The sequence below is a fragment of the Amyelois transitella genome, chromosome 25, assembly GCF_032362555.1.
Source record: "Amyelois transitella isolate CPQ chromosome 25, ilAmyTran1.1, whole genome shotgun sequence".
NCBI classification, from domain to species: Eukaryota; Metazoa; Arthropoda; class Insecta; order Lepidoptera; family Pyralidae; genus Amyelois; species Amyelois transitella.
Window position 1 is genome coordinate 5,670,171 of NC_083528.1, and position 13,230 is coordinate 5,683,400.

Below are 13,230 nucleotides of genomic sequence, written 5' to 3' on the forward strand. Positions count from 1 at the left end.
TTGTTCCACAAATCAATGCAAATTCATCTTTATTCACTTGTACTAAAGTTTGTATTTCATAAATAAGTAACAAAACGTATTTAAAACACCGGTCATTGTAAAATTTTCATTATTTCGGTATAAATAAAGGCGATTATTGTTTGAATATGATATGTATGTTAGGATTGTTTTCTACGGGGTTGATTGAGATGCTCCCGCGCATCTTGGCGGACGGAAATCTTAATGGATCCTGGAACCCGAACTAACGATGGGACCCATCGATTCGATATAACATAGACTGATAAACGATTTAGAAAGGCCCTTTCTATTTATTTTAAATTTTTAATAGGATGTCTATTTTTTAAGAGGAATATGATATTATAATACTTAGTCATAAATTCGACGTTAAGGAATAAGCATTTTTAAAACAATTGTCATTTGAATATTATATAAATATTTAATGATAACATCAAAGTAAGATTATAGGTAATATATTTGTTTAGTCAACGAAAATTATCAAACAACATACTTTCGCTTACCTTTTTGAAATATTGGATTTTGCATGTGCTTAAGTAGGTACTGTGGGTTGTCACATATTTTATTTATTTAAAACTTTATTGCACAAAAAAATATACAAAGGGCAGACTTAATGCCGTTTGGTATTTAATAACATTAACATATTTAAAATAAACATAATAATTAATATAATTGATAAAAAAATTAAAAAAAAAATTATCGAAATCCAGTGTCGTTTTTATTACATTCGTTAATCAGAATTTTTAATACATTAAATATAATTAATAATTATTTACATAACAATAATATTACTGTTATATTATTTTGATAAGGACATTCAAAAGGCCTAGTTGTTCCAGCGAGACTTTTATAGTAGGTAAAATATTCCTCCATTTTTATAGCCATGTCTACACATTCATATATCTGAATATCATTACGTCGCTATTTGCTCAGGCTGGACCGCAGTTCCAGACATCAGTTAAAGGCTAAATATCACACGACACCGCCTATATTAAAGTATTTTTATCTTATTTTTACTCTTTACCACGAGAGGAGATTAGCTCGTAAAAAAAACTGTACAATATATTTTAGGAGCAATTCATTTTGGTTAGGTCTCCCAGAATAGGATCACTCCAGGATGGTCGTAATCACATCTTTATCCCTTACGGGGTAGGCAGGGCCAACAGTCCTAAAAATAATAAAATGCCACGTTCAGCTGCTCGGCTTAAAATAGAATTTAGGATCAAATTGTGACAGATTGCTAACCCATCGCCTACAAGAGAATCCCAAGTTTATTTTCCTATATCCTTTATCACCTTTTACGACATCCATGGGAAAGGTATGGAGTGGTCCTGTTTCAAAGTACTGGGAAACGAACGTATAATGTCGGCTTATAGTAATAGATAGTACAGTTTTAGTTTTAGTACCCACATACGTCTTTTCTCTGACAGGGCAGACAGAGCCAGTATTCATAAGACTCTGAAGACCAAGTTATGACGACTTACTCGTTTGAATCGATCGAGATATCATAATGTGCAATGTGGCTTTGTTTTTTCACCTTTTTATAATTCATCACAATAATAAAAATGTATTCAACAATTAAAGTAAGTAGATATCCTTGTCGCGCCCAGCAGTACAGATCACGATGAAACGACGTACTTTTGATTCATTTTAACACAACAATAGCCAAAACGTGACATTTATCTTAGGGGCGACACGCTTCTCCAAATTACCTTTTAAAACCAAATTTTAACGCTCAAATCGCCAACCGCTCAATGCCAATATTAAATGCTTCTTTTTATTTTCTAACACGATTTCAAACTTTTTCACTGGCCAGTTTTGGGTGTCAAAAGAAAAAAAAGGTATCACTTTAAAAGTTTGCGTTTAAATGAGTTCTTATCGCGTTCGTCGAGAGTTCACAATAGATAATTGGAGGTGTATAATTTTTTGACAGTTTTAAGTGGGTCTTGGCCGCATGCTTCTTTACGCCGATGCTTGGAAAAACGATTTCTTAAAAATGGAACGTTTTCCGTGGCACGCGCGCGCCCCCCGCCGGCTCGTTCGAATTTTAAATTACCTACAATGATTTGTTTTGGCGGCAGTATTGGTATTCCATTCACAGATCACAGTAGAGCGGCGCCGCCATTACAGCAATGAATACGTTATTTTAAAAAATAAGAACATTTTTTTAAATTATCGTCAACGTCGCAGTGTCTTTAATCTCTTATGGAGTTAGTCCCAGCTACATCCTCACTTCTCTGGAAGAACCCGGGGTGTTCCTGAATTGGAAAAGTCACACGAAGCAACCTCCACAACCTTTGCAATAACCTAACTTTTTCTTTCAAAGATTTGACCGTAATTTCAACAGACCGTCTTCAAATCCAGTCCACCTTTTTAAATTGAATAAATAACCAAATCCATCGTCTGTAGTTTTCGCAAGAACGCACTTACAAACTTTATTCAACAATATTACAATACGGTCCAGCGTTTAGTAACATCTGATTTCTCGCTATTTACCCAGATTATTCGGTTTTTTCTATCGCCTGCAACAACTTAACGCATGACCGGTGACATTGGTTGGTCAGTTTTTGCCGCCAAAAAGCAAAGGTCGCGGAGAAAAACGCTTTTCAAGATCGACTTTGGAATAAGACACCACAGAATTAATAACTGTAAGAAATAAAGACATGTGCTAGATCTCTACCCGCGCAGAATGTAAAAGTTACTTAATGGAAAGGTTTATAAATTAAGAATCCCAAATTTATAGCTGGCGCTGTTTGAATCTCAATTATATCACTGAGCCATACAATCTTTCAGTAATTTCGACTGACTGCACTGTTGGCTCTGTCTACTCCCTAAGGAATGGAGACATGATTATTATGTATTTAAATATGTTTTAATGCCATTTCACATTCTCTCTTACATAAATATCAACGATGATTCGACACAAAATATTTTATTTACCGTGCTAACACGCGGGACGTTCTTATAATTCAAACAATGTTTAATCATTAATCAATTTCTAATTAACCATCCAATCGATTTCCGATTTCGGCAAATTAAATACTGCGTTAATTGTATAATCATATTATTTAAGTAATCGATTAGGAAGACACTTAATCGTTTGATATAAAGCTTCCTATTTTCTAAGATTTTGTTTATAAGTTACTAATTAATAAATAAGGTTATTATTTAATTGTATAATAAATCTGATATTTATCACACGGCATTTTCTAAATATTCAGATTTTCTTGAATTTAGTTATACATATGTTTAGGTAGGTACATAAATTTGATTAAATTAATTCCTTTAACACTTGCTATTATCTTAATATCAATTCCATCTTTTAAGTTGGCTGTTTCAACCCCTGTAAGGGATAAAGAGGTTATACATACATTTGAATTTAATTGAGAATATAAGTATGTCCACAATTTGCTTCGTCAATTACATATACATAAAAATATGTATGCAAGACACTCACAACACGAAAATACCCCACGTACTAAAAAAACACTAAAATCCTAACACCCATTTTATAGCCAGTCGAGTAAAACCAACGGAAACTAATTTTCTTAAAATTTTCGCTAACGTTACGAGCAAAAAGTGTTTGATAACAAAAAGCCGGCCAACCCTTACTCGGTTTTTGCGCGCCAAAATTATTATTAATTGCGGGCATACATTTCATCTGTTTATCTAAGGATATTAAAGGGCTTGTCCGGGGGCCGAAACGGACTTTCCTCGTCTAATAAGACATAGTTTTTGCTGACCCCCGGATTAATTTTACAAAAACACGACGTTTACAAAATGGCGAACGTTTGTCACATTCAACTTTGCCTATTTGCAAGAAAAAAAAATTAGGTAAGCACGGGATTTATTCGCGTTTTGAGGAATCGTTGAATTTTTACTGTTTTTGTTAGATGTGATGTTTGGTCGCTCAACTTTTTGTATCTGGCTTTTGCCAGGGCAAGTTTGGCGATGTTATTTGTGTTAACGGATTTTCATATATAGAACATCTTCTACATCACAACATTAGCACTCAACGATGTAAGTAAATACATATGTAGGTACTTACATAACTAAGAGATAATGTACATAACTGTTTATCTCACAAGATTACTTTAAATCTTTATCTACGCAAATAAAATTTTCAGTTTATGACTATTAAATAGTAACAACGGCTTAAGTCAAGGAAAATGTTAATTTACACCCGCATATAGTGTCTTATACCCGGGTCTCGACACAAATCTCGGTGTCACTCAGTGTCGGAGCGTGACAGGGAAATATGCAAATTAACCATTTTATTTTTATGCAGAACTAGCTTCCTACCCGCGACTCTGCGTGCGCGAATTTACCGCCACCTACAAAACAATTCAGATTTTACACAAATCCTACGGGAATTATAGTATTCTAAATAAAAGTGGGATTATTCTTGTACGATTGGTCTTGTTTCTTCCCATGGATGTCTTAAAAGGCGACTAAGGGCTATACCTTATATTATCAACTTCAAATTCTTCTTATAGATGATGGGCTAGCAACCTGTCACTATTTGAATCGCAATTCCATCAAACCTGTTCGCTCTGTCTACCTCGCAAGATTCATAAACGAGATTATTTGTATGTATATATATGTATGTTATTTTTAATACTGCATAGTTTATTTACAACAAAATTTTACCTATAACATATAATTAGCTAAAATTATACATAATATACCTAAATTATTACAATTTTACAAATGATTGTACATTTACTGGTTTGATATAAATAAGGTCTTAAAAATATTTCTTTTTTTGTATGCATTTTTCCCTTAAATCGGGGTGGTGTCGGTCTGTCCAAACTTTCAATTTGACCCTCTTTAATAATAACGTAATCTGGTAACCCTTCTAACCTGTCACTATGTAATCTTGCTTAACTTGAGTAATCGTGCATCACTATAAAGACACGTTACATTCACGGTGTTATTCTGGTGAAAATCCTGGGTTTTTGAAACAGAAAAAGGGTTAATGTTTTCGAGTAACTTAAGTAGGTAACGTCAAAATTGATAGACAGATGTTTTGGTGAAAAAAGAACGTTTTGAATTTTCAAATGCCTTGTAGTTCCCGGCACCTATGAATAGGACCACTCCATCTCTTTAGAATAGAATAGATTTATTTTCAAAATTGAATACAAGGTGTCACTAATTGACGTCGACATAACTCAAGTCTAATTATGTCTACTATGTAGTAGAAGCTGTGGAACAAAGTACACTGCATCGCTTTCACCGGAAGTCAATTTACAAATATAAATTTATATATAAAAAATTAAGAACTTAATTATTTTTGTGTATTCCTACTGATTGGATTGTCATAATAAATATTTTTTCTTTCCTTCTTTCTTTGAGAAGCAAGAACATATATATTATGTAACAATGAGGTGTTAATTACCATCAGAAAAACTAATCGGAGTTCCAAACATGATTCATCTGTGCTCAGAGTTAGTCTAGCTTGTCAATAGTAGAGTGCGCTATGACAAACCATCAGTTCCTTTTTACAAGCCTTCAACATGTAAAGTATGATGGTATATTGACGGCCGCTGTGGCGCAGCGGTAGTGCGCTTGTCTGTTACACCGGGGGTCCCGGGTTCGAATCTCGGCGAGGGCATGATTCTTGGCCTGGGTCTTGGATGTTAATCTTATCTATATGAGTATTTATTATACTCGTTGAGTTTGTATCTCGTGACACAAGTCTCGAACTTACTTCGAGGCTAACTCAATCAGTGTAATTTGTCCCGTATATATTAATATTTATATTTAATATATGCCAATAAATATATGAATTGTGGTAAAAATCTTTAAATTCAATTTTGCAGGACATAATCTTCAACTTGTAATGTATGTGTACGTTTCTTGGAATCATGCAACTTTTGAAGCATACCTATCTTCAACCGAATGAGCTGAAATTTTGCTTAATAAAGCGTGCTTCATTAATGTATGAATTTAAAAAAAAAACCGATACCGCCAGGCTGTTCCTAATAAACTAAAGATTCTTCTTCTTCTTCTTCCGCTTGGCATTAGTCCCAATTACATCCTCATATCTCCGAAGAGGAGTCCGTGGTTCGTCTTTTTGAAATGATCGGGGCGAGTCAGGTTTTTACAAGAAGCGACTCGCATCTGAACTGTGCAACCTATGAAAAGGGACGTATTAGTTCATGATTGCGCATTCATAAGCCTGAATGTGCGGGTTTCCTCACTATTATTTCCCTCACCGTAATGGCATCGGTTAGCACTCTATATTATTATAATAGTAACCTTGCTGAAGCCATGTTGGGGCCACGCCATTTTCGCTAAGCAATCGGCACGCGCTATGAAAAAAATCAACAATAAGATACAAAAAATATGTTAGAAACGTGGACCACGAAAGTTATCATTGGATTTACGTGCCAGGAGACTTATTTGGTTGTATTTTTTTTTATAAAACTATGCTATTTACGAAAAGACTTGACCATAAATATATATACATATATAGATAGATACTTTAAAGCTTGCAACGATTTGAAAATAACTAGTTTTCATATAATTTAGTTTTGCTTTAATTTATATTATAAGTCTGCAAGAGTTTAGAAAATACAAGTTTTTCAAAGTATACATTGAATTTCCATTATACTTTTTCATAGTAGAGAAATCATATACAAAATGAAATAAAACATAATAAAAAATGTAATGTATAAAAAAAATTGAAAAAATATATAGACATTTGAACAAAACTTTATACCTTTTTATTTATACCAATTCAATGTTAAAATAAAATGACCCAGACACAAGTTTGAGAACACAGCACGATATGGCCACAGTGGGACACAATATTTTTAGATCTTTAGAAATTCACAAAATATGAATTGGTAAAAAGTTGCGATTTTTAATTCTTTATTTCTTATAGCTGATCTAGATGTTTTTATATCAATGTGATTTATTGGAATCATGTCAACTTCATCAGTAAGCTTCTTCTTTGAGCTATCCAGCTAAACGTGACTTTCGAGTCTCGATACTTAAAGTTCTATCTATTCCGTGAAACATGAAGACGTGTTGTAAGTGTGTGTCACTTATTTCACTATCTATATGTGAGCACAATTATTGTTGTTGAAATAAAGTAAACATTCATCTCTCCTACTGGTCTACTGGAAGAGGTTTCTATAGAAATAAGTAGCACCTTTGTACTTCAACTACTGTATTAAATGCTTCTGTATATAATTTCGTGTACATATATATAAAAGTGAGTGAGTGCACACCACCTCAATTTTATTCATACATATAATTGTGTGGTATGTTGTCTAAAAATACATAAATACTTTTTGTTAATGCCTTCTCAAAGCTTCCGTAAACGATACCAAAATTTCGAACGAAGCCTACGCATAGCTATTTCTATTATCTCTATAGGTGCTCTACGGGTCCAATTTACCACAGAATCTCGTCGAATCGATCCTTCACGAAGCCCTATTAAAAGTCAGCCACCACCTCGAATTTCCAACCTCACACCATTAACTAGTGCTCCAAACTTTAATTATGTTCCGTCTGTGACCAATTGCGTTCGTGTCTACATTTTCTTACAAGTCATGCAGCGTGCTACCGAATGCTTTACCAGCGAACAAAACTAACTCTGCTTTGCGACCAGCTATAAAATTTTCATCCCTATCAGCATCAATTTTAAGTCTGAAATCGGTTTGAAATTTAACATGTCTTAAATTTGTATACTCTTCAACCAGAAAGCGACCATCGTCATCACGCGTTGATGATGTAATTTCAACTTTATTTGCGTTTATCTTAAGATTACTATCAGATTGATTGGTATTATAAAACTCGTTGAAATTGAGTCGTGTCCCGACAATAAGTTTTGGTACCCGAAGGAACGTGGCTTCTCCATTGTCGGTGAATAAAATCCATTGGTGGCATGACGCGTCAGTTTTAGCTAGAAACTAATTTGGAGTATCACAATGAGTATCAATGGCGTTCGGATAGTCTTTTGAATATGCGAAGTACTGTAGCACAATAAAGATAGCTTGAGGCACGTGTAACTGACTTAAAACTTGGTTTTAAACATCAAATGGGATTTTGATTACATTTAAAATGCAAATTTAAAATCTACTGACGCAACGGTGTGGACCTGTGGAGTTGTTATGATTTCGTGGCAATTTTTTAGGTGTATTATTTTGTATTTTTGGACTTTGTAATTTTAGAATCAGAAGTGTCGATTTTAGATATAACATTTATTGTCAAATTCTTCATTTTTATTTTAAATATAATTGAAATTATTGCGCATTCTCTGAATCTTTTCATGGATTATATTACGGATGGACTCAATAATTGATTGTTAGCAATATTTTAAATTTTTAGAATAGGATCACTTCATAACTTTCGTATGGATGTCGTAAAAGGCGACTCAGGGAAAAGCTAATAAACTTGAAATTCTTCTTTTAGACCATGGGCTACTAATCTGTCCTTTCATTATTTGAATCTAAATTCCATCATTTATTCTTTATAGTCTTTTCAAGACTAATGGTTATGTATACCCCTAAAGATATATAAATGTGATTTTACGTATGAAAATTTTCGGGAAGTTTTATAACTGACCAATCCATTGAGCTATTTAGCAATAAAACTAATCTTCAAATCAATCATGTCCAAATTTACCAACAATTTCTCATTCAACAAAAGTATTTAATTAGAACATGCCAAGGTTGAATTCTAACACATTTGTATCATGGTATCGTAGCCAAGATCTCGATCGACATCCACAAGATGAGCTTCAAGGAAGTCGAATCACGTCGCGTGAAAACGGCGTGACGACGGCATCCTGCAGTCATTACCGTCCTTACCAAATAAAAAAAATATTGTTTTGCTCAGAACGTCATTTGTTCCGGACGCCCGCGGATGTCGTTCAAGGGCAAATTTCGCTTTCTGCTACTAACGTTGATTTTATTGTCTCAAAGAAATAATTATCCACATTTTAATTCAGAACCCTGTCATTAAAGCTCTTTTTGTCATCATGGATCATTATATTAACTTTATTTTTTCTTCCACTTCCAGGTGTTCGGGTCCAAAGCTGATCTGCAGCTGCATACTCAAATCCACCTGCGTGAAGCGAAGCCTTACCGCTGCACTCAGTGTCCGAAAGCGTTCGCCAACTCGTCCTACCTTGCCCAGCATTCCCGCATCCACCTCGGGATCAAGCCGTACAGGTGTGAGATCTGCCAGCGCAAGTTTACCCAACTGTCACATCTCCAGCAGCACATCAGAACTCATACTGGCGACAAACCTTACCGCTGCACGCAAATTGGTTGCACTAAGGCATTCTCCCAATTGTCCAATCTGCAAAGCCACAGTCGCTGTCATCAAACAGACAAGCCCTTTAAGTGCAACTCTTGTTACAAATGTTTTACTCACGAGAAGGATCTGCTGGAACACATCCCGAAACACAAAGAGTCAAAGCATTTAAAAACTCACATTTGTCAATATTGTGGCAAAAGTTATACGCAAGAGACGTATCTTAGTAAGCATATGAATAAGCACGCGGAACGAGCTGATAAACGGCCTCCAATATCAGCGTTAGGATTGAGTGGTTTGAATAGATCTTTGGCCGCCGCAGCGCCGACGGCTGCACCATTTGGAGATCACCCGTACTGGCCGAAAGTGAGTCCCGATTCAGCGGCTCACATGTCGGATGACGCTGCCTATCACCAACAACGAGAGAACGATGACCACCACGAGCAGCAGTTGCAGCAACAGAGGGCTTTATTCGCTCAGCACGAAGCTCAAGATGATCGCATCCAACCACCTGTTTCTTCAGCCGCGAACTCTGCGTTCACCCCGATCAATTCCATGGCACCCCATCTCAACGGTCTCTCTCATCACAGCGCGCTACCGACAAGACCTTACCTCTACGACCCGTTGCATTTTCAACAAGGGAAACAGCAGCCAAATTCTTTCCCCAATCAGCTGATATCTCTTCATCAGATAAGAAATTATGCTCACCAGCCTTCCGCGCTACTGCCGGCCGAGCACATCCTTCCTCATGCTCTACCCCACAAAGATAAGCAGTAATATTTACCGATCACACTAGGTACATTTACTTAAGTACTTACGATGGTATTATTAGTATATAAAGTAACGAAATATAAATTAAAGTGTTTAGAATCTTGCTCTTGAGGACAGTTGTATTAATGTATCAAATAATAAATTGATTTTAACTTTAGTAAAACGAATTCACTTTTAAGACTTATTCGTATATGGATACTCTGAAATTTTGTGAGTAGATCGTTCTGGTTATTCGAAGTGATTTCAAACATCAGCATTTTGCAGACCAAAGATTAGTTGTCATTTAAGCAGAAAAGCAATGTGTGCGAGCCACAATTTTGAATCAGAACTAGATTCTTTATTGACGCTGCTTTTACGAAAACTAATCTTATGACCATTTCTTCGACCACTTTGTTGTCAATAGTTTATAATAAGGCTGCGTCAGAAATATCTTTTATTTATATATTTATCAAGGATTTTTTTTTTCAAAATCAATATTTTGTGCAGACAATAGACCTTCGCCGACACTTCACGATATTTTACATTTCAATAAATTAAATTTAGTTTATATCTTATATATTTGTATTTGCCAAAAGCTACAAAATACCTAAGCACTTTACCGCCTTGGGGCTAGCGTCCCTTTCAAAGAACAGAACGAAACGCTCTTCAAAATTGAACTCCCCTCCCCAAAAAGGGTGCTGGCTTCGCCCAAACAAATCGACCACTGGTAAGAGAAGATAGACCAGAGAAGACGAGCCGAAGAAACTCTTCCAGTGTTGGCCACGTACTATTTGCACAAGATAATGTTAATTATATTTATTATATACTAGCGACCCGCCCGGCTGCGCACGGGTGCAATGCTGATACTAAATACAGTGCAGAAAATCTGTCGCGATTTATTTTATTTTTACAACAATGTTTATATACATATATAATTTTTCCTAGCTCGAGCAAAGTTTAATAATTTGTTTTGCACACAAACGTTTATAATTGAGCAGTTGGGTTATTTCTTTTGTACCAAAAAAAATTAATGAGAAATGTCCTAAAACCCCTCATATATAATTCGAAACAAACACATTTACACTCCTGCAGTACCAGTGATAATCTGCTCCATATGCACGTTTAAAATTATTAAAATTTAGTTACTTATAGAAATTTTATATATGTGCCGTGTGGTTCCCGGCAGCACTATAAAAAAGAATAGGAACACTCCATCTCATTTCCCGTGGATGTCGTAAGACGCGACTTAGGGATAGGCTTTTAAACTTGGGATTCTTGTTTAGACGATGGGCTAGCAACCTGTCACTAGATATTTGAATCTCAATTCTATCATAAAGCCAAACAGCTGAACGTGGCCTGTTAGTCTCTTCAGGACTGTTGGCCCTATACACCCCGCAAGGGATATAGACGTGACTATATGTATGTATGCATAGATAATTTGTTTAATTATCACAAAGAACCGATTTGATTGAGACTGCCTATATCCAGTGTATTACTTTCTTTAAAGTGAAATGTTCCTGATATACAAAGTGTTTTATCATAGCGATACCCCGTGGTATTATATATATATGTGTAAAGTATATTACATATATAATATGTCATCATATTTCTTTCCGATGCATTTTTAACGTGTAAGAATGTACCTATACGTATATAGATCTCTCTACACCGCTGCACTCAGTTCCTAATTAGGTCATACATTTTTATTTTTTAGCTTTATTTCTCACAGGCATTAGCTATCTCATATTATGATGTCTAGAAAATGTGTTTCTCCTTTCACACTTGATATCTACTTAAAGAAAATGTGAAACATATTTTCTATATTATATTTAAATTATATTTTGTAAAGATTATTGAGTGGCCAAATCGCTTTTTATGTTTTGATGGGTACGTTAATGGCACTCACCGTGTAAATAATTTGTAAATATGGTACATTTTCGATTAACTTTGATTTTTATTAATATTTTTTTGTTTAAGTCTAAATTACATATATATGCTCAATTAAATTAGCAGTTAGAACAGTTTCGGTAGCTGCTATATCATTTTTTGTAATTAAGAAATTCCGATTGTTCCATTTTTTTAGTGAAAAATTGTACATCGATTTAATTTTAGAATATTTTTTCAAGTATACGAAAATTGTTGTTTTTTTTTGTTTTATAGAAGAACAGTGTAGTTTTAAAAAATGTGATAGGGGTGGATTGTGGATAGTGACATATTTTTGGAGGAAATTCTTTCTTCTGTCGAACAATTAAGGTTTAAATTGTTAGGTTGTGGTTATCTCGAGCGGAATTAGCACCGCGGGAGTTACGAACAAAGTAAGTTGAATTTGGAACGGGTTCGAATGATTTTTGAGAATAATTTGTTTTTATCAAAATCTTTTGTCATCAGAACGTTTAATCACGTTTGATCACATCAGAAGAATTTTTTTATCAGAACCGTTGCCTTTTTTATGATAACAGTAAACTTAAGCGAAATTGTTTTGCTGTTCTATTGAGCTGTATTTTATTCACATCATGTACTTTAAAAAATGTGCTAAGTACTTAATACTGAAGATATAATAACTCTTAAACTATAAGGGTCTGCGTTGGCAAGGAATCTTTGAAAAGGATATTTTTTTTGTTAAACATGATACAATCGAAGCAAGATTCATCTTAGCTAGATCACGAAGCCCTAAAATGGCAAGATGGGCGCACCGGACTTTTCCAGGTCAAACAGATCTTAGGCAGACTCCAGGTCTCCTCCAAGAAGACATGTCAAGGAAAATAACGGTGATTGTATTACGTTTTTAATTTATATTTATAAAAAACCCCTTCAAAGAATCCTCGCATTCGCGACCTTTAGTAATGTCAAAATGCTGTTTCCTTTTTTTTGTGTACAAAACGTTCTTTGTTATTATGTACTTATGGCAATAAAATAAATTCTTCCGAATTGTTATAATATGATTGTAAAGGTGCACTTTTTAATGTATAGTATTATAATATGATAACATGACAATGACGCCAATGCCCAAAAATTTTTGGAATTATCATTGGATTTTAGAGAAATCGCCAATATCTCTCTATTTTAAGTAGAAATGTGATATTGTACTTGATTTTTTTTAAGTGTAAACTTATTATGATTAAATAAATATTTTGTAAGTATGTAATTTCGTTTAGTTTCGCCTAATTTACCCATTGTTTGATTAAGTTTATTAGA

General features: G+C 34.5%; 1 protein-coding gene across 1 annotated transcript in view; it reads left to right on the forward strand.

Annotated features, from left to right (window-relative positions):
* LOC106143483 (zinc finger protein rotund) overlaps positions 1-13,224 on the forward strand; it is a 33,610-nt gene extending 20,386 nt beyond the window's left edge. Inside the window, exon 3 of the mRNA XM_013345595.2 lies at positions 9,049-13,224. Within this exon, the coding sequence (XP_013201049.1) occupies positions 9,049-10,062 (1,014 nt within the window). The 3' untranslated portion in view covers positions 10,063-13,224. The remainder of the gene's footprint in view (positions 1-9,048) is intronic.
* The last annotated feature ends 6 nt before the right edge of the window (positions 13,225-13,230 follow it).